The sequence below is a fragment of the Trachurus trachurus genome, assembly GCF_905171665.1.
Source record: "Trachurus trachurus genome assembly, chromosome: 1".
Taxonomy (NCBI): Eukaryota; Metazoa; Chordata; class Actinopteri; order Carangiformes; family Carangidae; genus Trachurus; species Trachurus trachurus.
The window spans coordinates 2,700,427-2,719,544 of NC_139891.1; the positions used below are offsets into that span (position 1 = coordinate 2,700,427).

Genomic DNA, 19,118 nt, shown 5'->3' on the forward strand with positions numbered 1-19,118 from the left:
TTTGCAGCTGTTTGTGGTAATAATACAGGCCACGCCGAAGTAGCGTGTCTGCCTTGTTGACATCTGGGATATTGCCATCCATTACCATCATGCTTGATATAAATTTAAAAACTGACATTGAACTTTGGATCAAACAAAGATTTCTCTTATCAGATCTCGACCTTGGCAGGATAAGCATCACCCACCAGGCTTTTGTGCTGATCTAATGGGGCCATTTTTATAGCATCAAAAAAGTCACTACAGATATATCAGATGTACATTCATTACGGATGATAACAATTTATGCAAACATATTTCTCCATCATCATTCCAGACGAGGAAAAAGTGTCTCTCAGCACTGGCATGACTTCAGTATGAGGTCACTGAACGAAGGAGATTATATCGACCATATGACTCTCCCTAACTACAGCATTTCATTTGAATTAACACACTGCAGAAGGCTGTGTAGATAGATGGAGATGAACGGAGGTGTAGAGTTACAGAACACTATGAGCTGCTGTGAACTATCTGGGTGGGTTTTTGTAAAAATTGATTTTCAGTAAGGGATTGTGCGGAAATTATTAGGGGGAGGAGGGGCTCAGAAAATAGGAAGTTTTGATTTGTTAAATGTCTCTCTAGAGGGCATGTCATTTGTCACTTTACTACCACAGCCCATACAGTATGATTTCTCTATATTTTGAATCTTAACAGATTCAAACTCTATTGTGAATTAACATATAGACCAATGTAAATGTGCCATATAAAGTGACAATGACAGCTTTCTGTTCAAAAATAAAGAATGGTTGGAATATCTGGTCAAAAAGTCAAAGTGCAAAGAGCATCTTAACACTAATTTACATGTACAGTCACTTTATTAGACTGATGACCCTGGTCCCATTTTATAATGTTCAGTGCAACAGGAGTTATTTTCCTATGATGTAACCTGAGACTGACTTCAGCTGAGATTAGCCATAACAGGAATACTACAGTAAATACTACTTTCACTAATGAAGCAAAGCCTGCAATACACTGGGTCAGATGGAGCTGCAAAATGTTCCCATCGTCCTCTTTGGCTGTCAGTTACAGTGATGCCCTGTGTACTATTGCTGCCTATTGTATCAGCCCCATCACCACCCAGCATCCACCTGTCCTGCAGGCTCTTTATTTCCTCATTACTCCTTTAGACTTCAGACTGTATTATTGTCATTGCACAAGTACAACGAAATTGGTTGCGATTCCATTGGTGCAGAAAGAATAAATACAACAAAGAATAAATAATAGATTAAAAACTCAAAAAAGAAAAAAAAAGAATAAAAAAAGAAATCACACACAGTTGCACCAACAACCATCTTGTAACCATTTCACAGCTTCATTTGCAGCATTCAGTAGCTTACATATTGCACATTGGTTTAAACAGCATTCAGGGCAGCAGTAATAGCCCTTGGGTAAAAAACTGTTTCTTAGTCTGTCTGTCCTTTCTTGAAGAGCCCTGTATCTCCTGGCTGACCAGGATGAGATGAGTCCCTCAGTATGTTCCTGGCAAAGCAGTGGGATTTAGTGTATAGTATTCACAGGGAGTGATGAGGTTGGAGCCTAGATGCTAAACTCAAATGTATTCTGTTGCTGCAGCCATAACAGGAATACTACAATCATTTCAGTCATGATTTTTCTGACAGAACTAAGATAGTTGAAACTGGAATACACAAAATCATCCACCCAATTGAGCAGGCCTATATTACAGTGAGATTTTGAAATATTCCTCTTTATCAAGTGTAAGGTCCAATGAAAATGATGTGAGTGGAACCGTGTGGAGCTCCCCTCCTTATCTAGATCATTTCCTACAATCCCTAAATGCTTGCACTGCAGACACTTGGAGCATTTACAAGAAGAACATCAGCACTGGGGCATATCCAGAATGAGTGTACTGTTCTCTGTGTGGAGAAACAAAATATATTACAACTCAAACTAATAATGTAGCTAGCTACATTTTATGATGCATTATTCCTTAAAAACTGCTCACTGTGATCCTAACAGCAGTGAGGCTCATAACACTCAATGTCTCAGAGAATTTAGATTCCCTGTCTTAACCAGAGGAGGGCAGTATTTGTAAATAGTTCACACTGCAGTGTCTCTTCAATGCTCTACGCAGGTTGTGTAACACATGCTTTGTTACACTTTAGATTCAGAGTTTTTATGCTTATGTTTTGAGTTGGCACCAAAGATATGAAAATGAAAAATGGACTGTTGTGCATTGCATTTGGGTGCCTCGGAATATGTTGAGAAATATTAATATATATATTATCTATGCAGTTCTGTTTGATTTTGCTTTGCTTCATGAAGCACACTCTTCATCTTGGGAGCTCTGTAACTTCAAAATGAAGCATTATGCTTTTATCTTAAAATATATCATTTAAAATAAAACAGAAATCTGAGCAGATTTTTGTGTGTGTGTGTGTCTGTCAAGTGTGTTTCTGTCACAATCTGCACGTGACTTACTGGAAGACATAGTGATTTCATTTATGATAGAGGCTTTGATGTTGGGGTGCACGGAAGAAAATGTTCACCCACACATTCACCACACACACGCCAGTCTCGTACACAAACATTTCTAAGCCCACCCATGTACAACTTTAAGAAAGTGAAAATACAGAATTTTCAATGTGTTCGTGTTTAATAATAATTAAGAAATACGAGTTCATTAATACATAGAAAGCAATTGTTTACAGTGCAGTATAATAAATACATTCTGAATTGTACAACGAGAGTAAACACAAAGTTTTTGAAATGTAAGGATCTTTCAGTGTTTCAGTCTATCAATATTACCTCAGTTTATACACAACATTAGGCTTTAAGGCAGATTAACTGCTTTACTAAGTGCTAACCTCTATGCTGGTTTTTCATATTTTATACAATAACATTTTACCCTGAAATAATTTCCTGGGCAGCTTCATATATTCACCAAGAGATTAACATTGTAGTGTTTATACAAACTGTTTAGATATTGGTATAACAGTAGTTGTTTGCCATTCAATTACAATCATACTGTATGTTGTTGGTCCCATGTCTGTTTTCTCCTCTCCTCCTTCATGTGTGCCTAAGTTACACCTGTCTTTTCAACTTGACCTTGATCGTCTGACCATGTTACAAAGCTGGGGAGTCCTAAGCGCTTCTGATTTTGTTAAAAAATACTTATTTAGTTTAACAGCAGCAGGAGCAACACGTACACAGGCCACCACAACAGGTTGCCTGAAAAAAGTACAGTATAGACAGATATCCTATACGTAGGGCCTAAAAGGCGTGTGCTGTGCGAGTTGTTTGAATCCTTGGTTACCTATAGCTTAGCTATGGCACCCTGAATAACCTCAATGACCTTGTTGCTTGGCTGCAGGGGGTCATATTCAGCAAAGACGTGGCATACGTTCTCCATGCCAGCATCTACACCTTTTGCCACAAAACCAAACATCCTGTTGGACAAAGAAACAGTAAATTAGATTTAATAAGATCAAAACGTATGTACAGTATAAGAACATAATTCCACATAATTTTGATAATATAGGCTAAGAAATAGAAATAAGAATTACCTTGCACCAAAACTGCAACCTTTCACCCACCTGTGAAGATAAATATAGATATAAATAATGTTTTTGATGACCACAGTGAACATCACATAATATTATTTCCAGCACACATGTATGTATTAATTAGTATTATTTTCTAGCATGCTGAGGACTCACAATCGGTTATCTGGATCTTCACCACTGTAGCTAAGCAGGTGAGTAGGGTAATGGCGCCTGAAGAAAAGCCTGTGAAAAAATGATCATGGAGTTAAAAAATGTTCACAAAATGGTGTTGAGTTAGTTACACCCAAACCACACAACACCACCACCACCATGATTTAGTTTGTGTACTGTGCACAAATCTCAGCAGTGGGATTACAGCAGTGGGTTCTTTTCTTACTTCCTGTTGATGTCTGTCAGTGTTACACCCTTCGAAGACACCTTCATGTTGACTACAGTTGGTGTGAAGGAGCCTGGGGCCTTCTCAAATGTTGACGACACTGCCCTCTGCACTGCACACGGGCCCGTCAGCATTTCAGTGGGGACAGCATTCAGGTAGATGAAATTGGAAGCTAAGATGTAAAAAAATAAAAATAAAGACAAGTTGTGACAGGATCATTAGAAACAGGGGTTGAAATACAATTGCATAACTGAATGAAAAAAGAAACAACTCCTCCAACTCCTTGGATTGTAAATGGATTAGCCTACATTGGAAATGAATGGCATGGAGTAGCTAACTGTTGCTCTTTGGTTAGAAAATCCTATTATCAATATATTGTCATTGGAGTAGCCATGATTTGCCTCTAACTTACTTGAAATTGTCACTAACCGGAAGCAGTGAACAGGAAACAGTTTTCTCCCAGTGTAGTTCTAATGTTATCCTGTTGTTATTACTGTATCTAATATTTTGTTTGTGTTTATTTATTTTGCATAAGGTCATACTGTATAAAATAAATCCTGAGCCATCATGTGGAATAGCTAGGCTACAAAGAATCACACCAGGCTACACAAGCTTCGGAAACAGCTGCGTCGGCCTCCTTTAATTAACGTTAATTGAACACCTGTGTGGACTTACTACAGTAAGCGATAAGGGTCAATTAACCTGCGCATGTTTCTGGCCCAGTAGTTATCTCGACGTCCTGACTCCTGCCTTTCTTCTTCTCATGGAAAACATCTTCAAAATGATTGACTTTATTTAAATTAAGTTGTAGGCCTACCCATAAGCCTACATATTGTCATTGGGACTTTCTGGAAACTTCTCAGCGGACTCCTACTGACAAGAAGATAGCATTTCATTTTTAGGCTAGTGTTTAACGTCCGTGGTGTGAGACAAGCTGCAAAATAATAACTACAGAGGAGGAACGGAAACGGTAAGAACAGAAGTACAGTAAATGTACAGTAGTTTAAAGTTGACTGACTTGAGGTTTCATAGTCGAGCAAGTCGTATCAGCTCAGTGTCACATAAAACAAGTCGATGTGAAGACTAGTCTGCGCGGTCGTAAAAATTGAGCTTTGCACGGACATGTCCGGCGGCCATTGGACATAATGCTCAGCCATAGCTAGCCTACTATGTGGGGGCCTTGCTATTTAATGTAATTACCGTAGTCTTGTTAATAATGTGATGAACGAATGAATAGCTGCTAATCTTTCTTGTTCTTCTTCCTCTATGTTTAATTGGCACTCGGTAAACATTTCTCAAAAATGTTAGAGATGCCAGCCAATAGCATCCTGTAGGCTATACTAAATGTAAACAAACATGCATAGCCTAGGCTACTTGTGTGTGCTGGCTCACCTGTTTTAGTCTTGTCCTCAGCAGCTGGTTTGTCATCTGCCCTCTCTTCTGCTGTGGTCAGATCTGTGAAGGAAAAACACACATTAAGATATGAGGTTGACATGTTTTTATCCTAATCTCTCTCTCTCTCGCTCACACACACGAACACACAAAACCTTGTGACTGGCCATGATGGTTTTACTTACCCAGGGAGTGGAGCAGTAATCTGCAGGGTAAAGCGTAAGTAGAGATGGTGTGTTGGTAGACCAGGGCTGAGAGACTACCTAAAAGAAAAACAGAGAATCACAGGTTGTTTGAGAACAAACTCACTGTCCCATTGTGGAGCATGAAGAGTGAGAGAAAAGCCCCATCATTGTATTGTTTTAAAGTGGTGAAACACTACAGGCAAAAACATGTTTTTTTCTTTTCTTGCATGCACCGATCAATTGTGATATTTTAGGCTATTTTGCTTCATTAACATGTCTTCTTTCAAAATAGTAGGAATAAATGGTAGAAAATCCACATTAAGGTGGTTATTTTACTTCATTTTGTCTTCTTTCGTCAGTAGATTTCTCCTAAATTCACCAAAAGTTATCAGCTACTGTGGCAAACTGTGCCCATGGATCTATTATAATGTCAGGTATCACTGTAAAGCTTTTTCTCCCCTAACAATGATCTGGGCTCCAAAAATGGCCATTTCCCCTGTATCAGCAATTTGTAAAAGTACTATTTAACAAACTATGGAATTTTACAGTAGGCCTAGTCTTTAAAGGCCGTTTTCTCAAAATGAGTTTTTCAATCTCCACTTCAGTAACACCTAGGGGTAGATATATCATTCAAAGCCAGATTTTTACAACATTTAATGCCTAAAAACATGGTGAAATTTGATTTTCTTTTTTAGGGCTGGTGACAGTTTTTTTCAAGTTGATAAAAATAGATAATCCCCTCTGTAAAAACATCTGACTCTAATATCAACAAAATAAAACAACAATTTTTAAAGTAGCTTTATCCATCGTTCAGATTTCTGTTCTGGAAATGTCTGCAAATAAGCCTCATTTACATATTTAAACATAACATTTGACAAAACTTGTAATACAAAAGATATTTGTCTTAATGTAAGTGATAAACTTGGGAAGTGTCATGGTGATCTGTTAGTTTAAATTTTTATCCTATTCACCTCACCTTAAATTGGAATGTATGATCATGATTTCTGGGTTATTATGCAGTAGCCTAGTATTGTTTTGTAGATTGTGCATAGTAATTTTGCTTTTTGATCATTATCTAAAGCTCGTGTTTTAGATAAAGATGTTTTTGACATGCAGGGATCTTTCAGAACCACCACATGTGGAGGAAGTAAAGGTAACGTTTAGTTCATGACTTGATTTCAATCTCTCTTTCTAAGTATTCAAATAGGCAGGTATAGGCTACATTACTGCACAGGGCTTGCACACCCACAGACTGATAAGAACAAAGAGACCACAATAAAAGTCGATAATGGCTCTGTGGGTGTTAGAACACACCCTGTGAACTCATACCTTGATATAAGGGCACAAGATCCCTACACTGTCCCACCCACATCCCAAGAGGCCAGACATGGCTGACTCAGCTCCAGGGTGGCAGACATTAGCCACACCATGATGTTTAGTCATGTTGAGTAGGTGATTCACTTGGTGTAAAGTTGATGAAAAACCGATAAGGCAATGGATTTGGATAAGGTTGATTGGAGTCACTTACCGAAGTACGGTTCCTGAGAAGAGCCTTTGATGCGTACGCCTTTTGCTGATGATTCAATAAGGAAGTGTCGCACAACATCTACACTGCTCTCTCCTGTTTTGACAAAAGGAGAAATGTCAGGAAGACTTTCATACAGTCAGTGAAGATAATACACACCATATAAAAGCTAACATTCTTGCACTAGGCACTTAATGAACATTTCAGGTTTGTGAATGTTGAAGTTTTAGCCTAAATATTTTAGCTTAAATATTTGTATGTTTTGTAATGTGAAGGGAGGCAATGCAAGTAAGAATGTCATTGCATGGATGTTATGACAATAAACATCTTGAATCTTGAATCTAACATGATAGAGAGGCAATGACACTGTTACTCTATTGTTACTCTATGACACTCTATTAAGGGACATAAACCAAGACGATAACACAAAAAATGTGCAATTTATTGTGTTCATTTTACTGTACAGCACTTTGGAAACCATTGTGTTTAGTTAAAATTGTGCTTTATAAATAAAATGGATTGGATTGGAAATTAAGTAACCCATTGTGATACAGGATATTCGTATTTCTATGTCTATCTTACATTATAATTAGTTTAATATAATGTATATTTCACTGTAAATTGTTACTGAAAAAAATAAAGACACAAATAGAAATGATTGTTGTTGCATCCCTGGGCCAAATTAATTGTTCTCTAAATATGCTTGGAGGGATAATTCAGAAAAGACTATTGAAACAGACAAACTGTGAGGCTGCACACACTGAAATGGCTTCAGTGGCAACACACTGCTCACATCTCTTTCATATGTGCAAATAAAGTAAGCCTCAAAATTGTTTTGTGAGTGAGGTCCTTTTTTTGTTCACAGATTGCTTACAGTGCCATAAACAGCTGGTTTTCTTTTGTGTTTACACAGAGTATACTGTGGGTGGAAAAAATAACAGCACTGTCTCCTGCCTCGCCACGGATAGCTGGATGTTGTCAGACATGTCCATACAGATCAGCCGAGCTGGGTAAGAGATTCCCCACATCCTCTGTAGCGTAGGGCTGCTGTTGTCATGTGTCTACCAATGTGTTCATGTTGTTTGTCTGTGAATGTAGTAGTTGTTGTCTCTCCTGTGCCCCACTGAACTCTGCCCTGACCTTCTATCATAGCATGTGACTTACCCAGGAAGGCAGCAGCAGTGTTGTCCACCTTCATAGCCAGACCAAAGCTGCCTCTGTAAGAAGTGCTGTCTCTGACCACAAATGTTCCTGCTTCCTTATCTGTCACGAGGGCTTCAGCTAGAATGGAACAGCAAACCAGATGCTTTGTTTATTTCCTTTTCTGGAAAAAAACACTCAATGTACAGCTTGTGTAACGCTATCACGCCATACAGTATATTATTTATCTTTGTTTTGAGCTTCTTACCTTCTGCTCTGCTGATATGTGGACGGAACCAAAACTTTGAAGTGTCCATGACGAATTTCATCGAGGGCTGATTGCCATGAACATGTGGATTGAAATCTATATAACCACAACAATATGACAGGAGGGTTAAATAATGTTTGAAGCTACCAGATAACTGTGTACAAAGTCTTGTGACACTTGCAACTCACTGTGAGTAGCTGGCTTCGGACTTGAGGCGGGGATCATCTGCATCAGGTCACTTTGTGGTCCAGGAGAGTGGTTGTACAGATCTGGCTGTGGTGCACCATTGATAAGCAGTACAGGGATATCAGTCAGAGAGCCAGAGAGCGAGGCAGGACTGCTGTGTTCTCCTCTGCTGTGCAGATGCTCCTGCCTTGTCAGCAAGGGCTTGTCCGGGCTGTGCCCGTTATCAAAGGGCCTCATTTTGGAGACATCGCTGCAGTAGTCAGACATACTCGTAAAGATGGCCTCTGGTGAGTCATCCTCACTGGTCAGGGACAGGTTGCTATGTAGGAAGGAAGAGAAAATGATGATATGTACAGATCCATACCAGTAAACATCAATTCAGTAAACATTCAATTCAACTCCTGTCCACTAATTTGTAACCTACCCAGAGAACTATTAATTAATTCCTGTAAGTTAGACTTTATGTTTAAAACAGGCCTTGCCTTAGTTGTGAGTTTTACCTGCCAAGGATGTAGCTGGTATCTGAGCATGTGGACATGGAGAGGAGTGAGGTGGCACTGTTTCTGTTGGGTTGTGACAGGCGCAGAGATCCTTGGAAACAATCAACGTCCTGCTTCGGTGACGGGTTTCGTCTGGGTGCACTTCCACAGGGCAATGGAGGGAGGGAGATCGTAGGGGAGCAGGAGAATACCGGGGTACCATGGGTCCCATAGCTGACACTGCTCTGTGCGGGGATGGCTATACTTGGTGACGTAGATCGGACCATGATGGGTGAGGAGCCAGAGGAGCATCCTCTGGGGACCAACACACAGCCTGAGATCTCTTCATCTGAGCAGGGGGGAAATGGGATGAACGGGAAAGGTGTTAGCCTGATCCACTCGGTGGAAAAACACTGAATTTCTCTGACTTCACACTTTGGTTTTCTGTTTGCAAAATGGGCTTGGCATCCTTATGCAAACACACAGTTCCCAAACTCACCTGATAAAGACATTTGGGTTGTTCTGTCTTGCAGGTACCTGTCTATACAGTTCAGTCTTTGGCTTTCAAACTAAATGCTCCAATTAGCTCATTGCTGCTTGTGATGATACAGAATCACCTGGAGGAGTCTGGACTTGCTTGCATATCTGTCGACCTCTCTGAGTGAGTTTATGCCCTCAAGAAAACATTGCAGCCCGTAGCCAGTGTGAGCCAGACGTGTGGCTTCTGCAACTAAAGTTACATAATAATGACTAATGTTCATACAGAAATAGAAAAATCCCAAGTCGCCACTGTGGTCACCATTGTTCTGCATTTTGCAACAATAGGAAAGAAAAACTCATCAACACTGGATCGTCTTTGTTTGATATATCATCTGATTTCTCATCACTGCTGCTTGATTTCCATTTGGCAGTTGAACAAATACATGACTAAACATCTTCCAAGTAAAGATGAACAACAGGAAATGTATGTAAATGTTTTTTTTTCTGACTTTTGTGCACACTTTTCAGATCAGAGCTGGTCTGAGTGAAGACACCCACTGTCCCACCCTCATGTGTGACTCCTTGGTGAGCTTCACTTTGTCTGTAGCCCAACATGTGCTGGGTGTGGTTCTAGTCTGGGCAGTAATCCTAGAGCAACTCAAGTGGTGCAATTACCCAATGATAAAAAAAAGAAAATCTCAAAAGGGTGGGTAAATTTCCAAAACCCCAGGCCATGTGTAATGTTTTATAAGAGTTACCATGGTTTTACTGGATGGGGTGTCATACCTCTGTAGGTGCAGACTGTCCTATGATGCACTTTGTTAACCTCGTTAATGTGTTGTTATGGATGAGTTAGAAAACAGAGAGGACTTGATGGTCCAACTGTACCTGTGAGAGGGCTGACACGTGACGGACTCTTGTTGACCTGGATGGGTTCAAACGTTGGATCCAGTTCCAGGATGAGCTGGTTGAGATTATTCAGGGAAATGTCCAGATCAGGGTCACCATGGTCACCAGCGGGCTGTGTCAGACTCGGATGCTTATTGACGGCCTCCTGCTCTGAGTCCAGGCGGATAGTTTGACCCACTCTCAAAACGTGATTGGGAATCATGTGGGACATGCCTTTAGCTGTAGGCATCATGTTAGGAGAGCTGGCAGTCTTCTGCTGAAGACAGGAATACAATAGAGAGAGATCGGTTTCATTTTCTCACTGGAATAACAGTCTGGCTTTTGTCTTCTTTACAAAACCGACCCATCATCAGTGTTCTTTCCCAGATACTCATATTCTGGTCATGTTATGCACTATACATAAACACCCAGCTCAATGTTTTTAGTGTTAGATTTCATGGTTTGATATGGTTTGATTGCCATTATTTAGACTTTTGCATTCATCAGGTTTTAATAATAAATGGTCATCATAGAAACAATTTGTAGATATTTTTTCAATGCATTTATACATTGTCTTTTATTCGGCCAGCTTGTCACTGAAATATATCATGTTACCTAGATTCCATTATACAGGTAGCCATTGAACTTAGATAGCAAATATCTTCAAAGCTGACGGTGAAGAAACAGAATGTATGCAATGAGTTACGTGTGTGTTAGTCAGAACATGTAGCCCGAGGCTTTGCATATATTTCTATAGAACCACTCAGTGAAAGATGAAACAGGCTGAGTAACTGGCTTTTGATGCTGATACGAGCACACATAGCTATTCAGGAAGGGTGTGTGATATGATGGATGATCACCTCATGCTGTTGCTACTGTGTGTTGAAGACGAGGTGTGGTGCTCATTGAGTCACCTATGTGACTGATGGTTACCATAACTACAGTAGTGTTTTCCAACAACAGCTAAAACTTTCTCTGTGAAAATTGTATTTTTGGAAAGCAGCAAAATAGGAAAATTCTGCCTTTTCTTCTTGTAAATTCAGATCATCTAGAAAGGCACAGACTGAACTTTACAGAGCTTAGCCTCAGTAAATAGAATGCTGTGGCATGAAATCCTACTGGCATTTGAGCCTAATGCAACTTTTCATATATTCAGTGCTTTTAGTCTTAGGTAAGTGAAGTGGAGCATAATTTGTTTTAAATAGCTTTTTTTGACTGTGCTACAACCTGTTGCAGGGATAATGATAAAACAAGCTTCATAAATTAAAAAAACTGGGAGCAGTCTGATAATAGTGAGGTACTGTTTGAACAGTCAGTTTACTTTATAACATATTGCAATGAAGGTACAGAAAGGTTCTCTTACCTTATAATTCTTCTGGTCAGGACTCAGTTGCTGTAATGCTGTCTTTCTCTCAGAGCCTTCACTGTTTTTACTATGACAGCTCGTGTGCTGCATGTTTTATTAATGAAATCCCAACCCTTTTCTAGATGAGCCAATCAGCAGTAAGGATCACTAATCCCTGTGGTTCCAACTGATGATGTCACCTAAGCATTGTAGAGTTTATGACTGGAGGGGAGTTATATTTTTTTTCAAGCACAAAATAAGATGAGTAAATAGATTTACAACTCAAACTGAATCAGAATAGGCGCATATTCATGTAATGTTCAACATGATTTACAATGTAGTCGCTTACTTCCAACTATTTCAAAATGAGTTTGATATATGAGCCTGCAGGGTGTATGTAGCAGTGGAGTGTTTGTGCTGCTGTGTATTGTTTATACTACACATTTGAGGAATTGACTGCACTAGTGTGCTCCCGTGTGCTTTAATGTCATTTGTCATCAACTATTTTTTATATCTGATTTAAGGTCTGTTTTTTTTATAAATGCTACTGAACATAATTTGTTCCCTTATTACACACTGAAGTTAAAGTTTATCTTAATAGACTTACTCGTCTGTTCTTACTGACTTGAACTAGCCCTGATCTCCTGCCTTACACACAATTTCATAATTGTTTTATTGTGTGTTAGTCTGCTCTGGGTGTTTCTGCTCTCCTGAAGCTTAAAGTCCAGTAATCCCCGGTTGGAAAGACTGTGTAGGAGTCTCTTCATTTGCCACTGTGAAATGAGGCGTTTGCTAAATCACATGATAAGGTGCACAGACTTTCAGCCAACCATAAGCCTGTTACCGACCACTACTAGTGTAAAACTAGGAGACATCTCAGACGATGCAGACATACAAGGCCAGTGTCTAACAACATACACCTGACTTCATAGGCAAAATATGATCATAAATGATCCAGATGCCTCAATCTGCCTCATTCAAGTTCAAGGTCAAGTACAGTTTATTTGTCCCAACTTGGGCAATTTGGTTGCAGTAGATGTATAAACATAAAAACAATGAATTGGTCATGGTCCTCTTTACCAACTATGGTACAAATCAGTTTATTACTTTTTCTGCAATATTTCTTTTGTACTTGTACAGTACTTTGTACATTACTTAGCCTACTTTAAACTGCTTGTTACTGACAGCTGTCTGCCTGAAGTCACAAAGGCATTCTGACTGAGAGTGAGGTTTGTCAAGATTTAAATGGAGTTGTGGCTTAAATCTTGTGCATGTATGATCTTTGGATATAGCTACTATATATTTTTGGGTTGTCTCTCTGGCTGTGAACATATCAGTGATGCTTCAAAGAAAAGTCTTGAACTTTCGCACAAACATTCACTTGGTATCAAGGATGAACTGATTTTTTAATAGTCAAAGGTCAAGGTCATTTTATATCCGAAAGGTCGACTCCACTCCATAATGTTTTGCAAAAACATCTATGGCCATTATTCAATGCTGTAACTCAGGATCATATTTCCTGCACCATGGCTGGTGGGTGGAGGCATACACCTGTTAGGTTGTATTTGTATTTTCCAATTTATTTTATCAGATAAATGTTGATGAGAAGGTGTGTCATTGGGCTCACATGACTCATGGAGTTTGTCCAGGGTCAACTCTTCTAGCATTATATTATTTCCCTCAGCTTGTGTTTATCTACTGCTGTGTCCTTTATTGCTCTCATAGAATTAAAGCTGCTTTAACTCAAAACACTTAATCAAAAACAACTTCTGCAAAAATGAGCATGTCAGATTACCAACAGATTGTATAGTTACGTATCTGCTCATCTGATTGTTCTGGGATTATTTTGTCTTTAAGATTGAGATCATTTATCTTTCACAGCATTCTGGTCCCTATAGTGAGTTATTTGCTTACTTGCCTACCCAAAAGTCAAAGATCAAGTTGCACAGCATATGGCTGTGAAAGCATCGTCACCTCACCACAGTAAGGTTTTGGGTTAGAACCTTGGGTATTTCCATGGCTTATGCCTTTGCAGGTTTTGCACTATGCCACACAGTCTGCCTCTACAAACATCATTGTGAGAACGGATCATTCTAAATGGCTCAGTGAACTTGAGTGTGGTATTGGAATAGGATGGCACCATTGCAAGTCAGTTCTTGAAGGTTCTCCCCTGATATGCCACGATGTAGGCTACTGTGTTATTGCAGAGTGTTTAGGAACCACAGCAACTGAGCCACAAAGTAGAAAATCACATGAAGTTACAGAGCAGTGTGGCCGGGTGCTGATGTGCATAGTGTGTAAAAGTGGCCAGTGCTCTACTGGCTGAGTAACTGCAGAGTTCCAGACGTCCTCTGGTGTTAACAGCATTACAAAATCTGTATACTAAGAGCCAGATGGACTGGCGTAAAGCACACTGTCTCTGGACTCTGGAGCGGTGAAAATGTGTTCTGTGGAGGGACAAATCCCACTTTTCTATCTGTCAGTCTAATGGAGGGGTCTGGGTTTGACCAATGCCAGGACGACGTTACCTGACTGCATTGTAGCAAGTGTAAAGTTTGTTTGAGAAGGGGTTGCCCTAGGGCCCAGTGAAGGGACACCTTAAAGCATCAGTCTACCAAGACTTTTGGACAATTCTATGCTTCCAACTTTGTGGCAGCAGTTTGGGTAAAATCCTTTTCTTTTCTAGCATGACTGTGCCCCAGTGTACAAAGCAAGGTCCAGAAAGTGGGCGAGTTTGGTGTGGAAGAACCTGGCTGGCCTGCACTGAACACCTTTGGTATGAAGTAGAATGGAGAGTCTGGCCACACATATGCTCTTCAGGATTAATGTGTGCTCCAGTACTTTTGTCCATATTGTGTATGTCAGCCCTTCGACAGAGAGGCAAGGCAACCTGTTCAGGGTGTTTCACTATCCTGTTGTTAACTGGGTTCATCTGACGTTTTGTTGAGGTCAGTGAAAGCAGTGAAGATCTATTTGTCTATTTGAACTAGGTTAACCCTGAACTAGGTTAACCCTAACATTTTCCTATGTAAGAAATGTATAACTTCACCATCATAAAAAAAAATGAAGAGCTGGTTTGTTCAGAAAGTTTAATGAAAAACACTGTATATATATATATATATATATATATATTTTCTGAAAACAACATGAAAATTGTAGCCAATACAAAAAAGTAAGCAGGGCCTTCTTTGATCTTAGCTGATGAGAATATACAAAGAGACATCTATAAAAAATAAGCAATGGTTCATATACTTGCCATTTATATAACTTTTACTATGTACATGTCACTTATATCGTTGACCTGAGACTTCATGTCTTATATTCCTTATGTTGAGCAGTCCACTGTGTGGTCTTCGTGTCAATGGGCTGTTATCCATACAGACAGGGCTTTAAGGAGAGTATGTGGTGGTTGTCTCAGTGTCGTTGGCCGCCGAGCTCCTCCTCCTGCCGCAGGTGTACTTGAAGAACGTTTTCTGGCTCATGCATCCAAAGTCCTTCAGCAGCTTCAGGAGGTCATAGCGGAACTTCACACCAATGAAGGCATAGACGAATGGGTTGAGGCAGCACCTGAGGAAGGCCACAGACTGAGTGACATCGGTGGCATAGAGGATAATGTTCTCGTAGTTGCAGTCCTCTGTTCCCCCTTCTGCTGTGACAACTGTGGACCAAAACAGGACCAGGTTATATGGGACCTGGCACACCAGGAAGACGGCCACCACAGCCAGAATCACCTTTATGGCCCGGTTCCGTTCAAAGTTACGAGCTTGGCAGAGTGTCTTAACAATGCTGCTGTAACAGACGCTCATGATCAGGAGTGGAAGGACAAATCCCAAAACAATCTGGCTGGCCTGGAGGCTGACACGGAGCTTGTCATTGTTGCTGGTGTAAGGGGTGCAGGTGTTGTTATTGAGAGTGGTGTACATCATTTCTGGCAAGGAGAAGATCAATGCCATAACCCAAATGACAGCTGATGACACCTTGCTGAGAAACACTGCTTTGGAGCGGTGGCGGTGAGCAGTGACTGCTTTGGAGATGGCAAAGTAGCGGTCCACGCTGATGAAACAGAGAAGAAACATGCTGGAGTAGAAGCTGACCTTGTAAATGGTGTGCATGGCCATGCACAGCAGCAGGCCTAGCGCCCATTCTGCCATGGAGTTGGCTGCCCAAAAGGGGAGAGACAGAGCAAAGAGCAGGTCTGCAAAAGCCAGATTGAGCAGGTACACATCCGTCATGGTCTTGAGACGGTTGAAGTAGAAGAAGGTAAGGATCACCAGGAGGTTCCCCGCCAGCCCCAGCAGGCAGATGAGGGTGTAGAAGATGGACATGAACCAGAGGCGGAAGTGGCGGTTTGCTTCCTTCCCACACGGTGAAGGAAAGCCATCATAGTCAAAATCGGTGTAGTTATATTCTGAGTCGTTCATGGTGGTAATATTGTTGCTCGTGGTGGTTGAATTCTCTCCATCCTGAGCCAGGGAAGACTGTAATCAAAGACGGATTAGATTATCAAATAAAAGCAATGCAAACAATCATCATATTGTCAGAAACATCCATCTGCCTGGCCTCTAACACAGTTACACCTTTAGACCACTTCCTTAGAGGATGCGGTGCTTTGGTGAGGGGAGGGCTGTCAGTGTTATTGTCATCTCTATATGTGCATGTAAATTTCTACAAACATCATGTTTTTTTTTCATGGTTACATACAACTGCAATAAAATGTGTTTCTTACCTGAGAATGAATTATCCATATCAGCAACCCGGGCAGAAGGCTGTGCAGAACTGAAAAATTGAGACCAGAATAGTGTGATTGTCAGTATTTATAAGCGTAGTAGTACTTATAAGCGTAGTGGTACATTAGTGCATAGTGCTGGGCAGGGAATCGTTACTTGTAATGATCAGTTAAAGAGAACTCAAGTCTTATATTTAGGGAATTGAAAGAAACAGGGTCCTTTTAATAAAATGCCCAAAACGGAAGCAGCAAAAAAGTCAATATATTCTTACCCCTCAGTAGTTAATATGGCTCTAACAACCAAATAGTGTACATTTTACACTCCCCATAAAGCGCCCCCACCTGCCTGGTACATACCACGTCTTACAGCGGCATGCAGAAGGCACCCCTGGTCAACATTTCTGTTAATTCTGTTAATGAACAGTTCAGCAAGTGGAAGGTGAAATTATCTCCAAAAGGCATAAGGTTACAGAGGACACATTCCCTTTACACACACAGACACACACACACACCTATATATGTGTGTATATAGGTGGTATGGTGTTCCAGACTGTATAGGTTGTCTGAAACAGCTGTCTATGCTGAAGGTGGACCAGAACAGACCGACCCACTTGACTGATTCAGTAGGATTCAATAGGATTATATACACTACTCTACTCACAAAAAGTTAGGGATATTTGACATGACTATCCTTATAAAAAGTTCACGCCACAGTGATATTCTATTCGATATATCTCTATGTCTCAATAACTTGATCAATTGGATCAAAGTGTTGTCTTGGTCACCTTGTTAGAGAGCAGCATGTTATTCAATACTGAAACATTGAACAATTGGACATGTGCATTAATTAATTAATTAAGTTCACCTGTAAAGGTTATAGTGCATTTATGGTGCATTCTGAAATTTAATCCAAAAGCCAAACATCTCTTACTTTTTGTGAGTAGTGTATATTTTATATATATATATAATTTTTTTTTTCTTCTCATCTTTTACATTTTCAAAATGACAATGCTGCAGCAAAGGTTTGGGCACCCTGCATAGTTAGTACCTAGTAGCCCCCCCTTTGGAAACGTGTAGATAGTAGATATCTTGTCTGATACCTCGGTCAAAGTTATCTGAGAGCTCTAAAACTGTAGAAAACAAAATAATACACTGATATGTTTAACTTTATGCCTTTTGGAGATCCTTTTATCTTCCACTTGCTGAACTGTTCACATTAACAGAAATCTTGACCAGGGGTGTTCAGATCTTTGCATGCCTCTGTATATCACCCCAGTTCGTTACCCAAAGTTCCGTACTGAGATGATGGCCCTAATTTTCTGAATTTCACAAAGCTCACCGAGAGCTACGAGAGACATAGTCTGTAAAAACGCAACTGAGAGGTAGTAGTATACTTTTTGACTTCTACGTTGACTTCCCCTACTGGATGTCTTTCATGTTTCAAATGTTTCCAGAGTGCTGCTGATAACCCTTGGGACATAGTTTCTTATTCTCAGTTCTGTATTCCACTTGTGAGTTGTCATAAATGATAAAGCTTCCAGTCATTCACACAAATAACATGTTGCGTAAATGTCATCTGTTACCTCTCAGTACAGACTGCTCTTACAGGGAAATTTCCACTGAATTCTCTTAAAAATTTGGTTTTTTTTTGGGGGGGGGGGTGATGCTTTTTATTTGTATGGACATTTGAGATAAACAAGAAATTTAGGCATACAAGGGGAGAGAAAGGTTGGGGTTGCTGCTTAATGATAGTATTAAGCAACAACCCCTGTTAGGCAGTGACAGTGGTTGGCTACCCCGGCAATGATGTTGGCAGTGATAAATGACTACAGACATAGTGTTAACTGATTTATAGGGTCATCCTCATCAAACATGTCTGTTGTCACCTTTCACTCCAAAAAGCAGCTATTACAAAGGCTAGAACCATATGAGCACATGGATGGTCACCGAAGTGATTAAACAGTATGATCACACAATTACAAAAAAAAAATATATATATATATATAAGTGAGTTAATTCTTCTATCCAACATTTCAAGAGCTTCTGTATAAACAATCATTCAAACAACAAAAAACTTCATCCTTTTAACTATCTTAGTTAAACTATGATGAGGTACTCACCACTGACAGAAGTCATGTTGACTGAGCGTAGTACGCTACAAGTAAAGCCACTAAACTGAGATGAGCTGAATGTCTGGTTGATGGTGGTTTCCCCTTCAAATAGAAAAAAACCTTCAGACTCCAGATATCATGTGAGAAAACTCAAACCACAGTCAAACTGAAATATGAAAAAAAAAAAAAAAAAAAAAAAAAGGGCATGACTGTAACCACTCCCTGGAGTATAAGAATTATTGAAGAACCTGTAGAATGCATCAAAGAATAAGAATGACTTTGTTAATCCTGATAAAATTCATTTGTCTGGCAGCTCATCTACCATTTGCAGAAGAATTAGCAAAAAATTACAGGAATTCATTTAAAACACTTTATTTGTCCCCAATGGGCAATTTTTAAAAGGGCAGAAAGCAGCTAAATAACACACATCAAACACTAGACACAAGATCAACACAGT

General features: G+C 39.9%; 2 protein-coding genes across 2 annotated transcripts; both read right to left on the reverse strand.

Annotated features, from left to right (window-relative positions):
* Nucleotides 1-3,310: 3,310 nt before the first annotated feature.
* LOC310990910 (tensin-4-like) lies at nt 3,311-11,892 on the reverse strand (the record flags this gene model as incomplete). The annotated part of the gene is made up of 13 exons (XM_083978466.1): nt 11,843-11,892; nt 10,480-10,753; nt 9,133-9,475; nt 8,635-8,951; nt 8,447-8,542; nt 8,203-8,319; nt 7,038-7,134; nt 5,514-5,587; nt 5,329-5,391; nt 3,937-4,108; nt 3,714-3,782; nt 3,561-3,590; nt 3,311-3,443 (listed from the first exon to the last, which is right to left on the reverse strand). Exons 2-13 carry the CDS (start codon nt 10,730-10,732, stop codon nt 3,311-3,313), a joined length of 1,764 nt encoding a protein of 587 aa, XP_083834592.1. The 5' UTR covers nt 10,733-10,753; nt 11,843-11,892.
* Nucleotides 11,893-14,996: 3,104 nt separating this feature from the next.
* On the reverse strand, nt 14,997-18,703 carry ccr7 (chemokine (C-C motif) receptor 7). The gene is made up of 3 exons (XM_083978529.1): nt 18,671-18,703; nt 16,551-16,600; nt 14,997-16,302 (listed from the first exon to the last, which is right to left on the reverse strand). The coding sequence occupies exons 1-3, from the start codon at nt 18,684-18,686 to the stop codon at nt 15,214-15,216; spliced, it is 1,155 nt and encodes a 384-aa protein (XP_083834655.1). The 5' UTR covers nt 18,687-18,703; the 3' UTR covers nt 14,997-15,213.
* Between the last annotated feature and the right edge of the window lie 415 nt (nt 18,704-19,118).

Coding starts and splice junctions, on each gene's coding strand:
- ccr7 (XM_083978529.1), bottom strand. Junction 16,303..16,550: donor TATGGATAATTCATTCTCAG/GTAAGAAACACA, acceptor CTTTGATTACAG/TCTTCCCTGGCTCAGGATGG.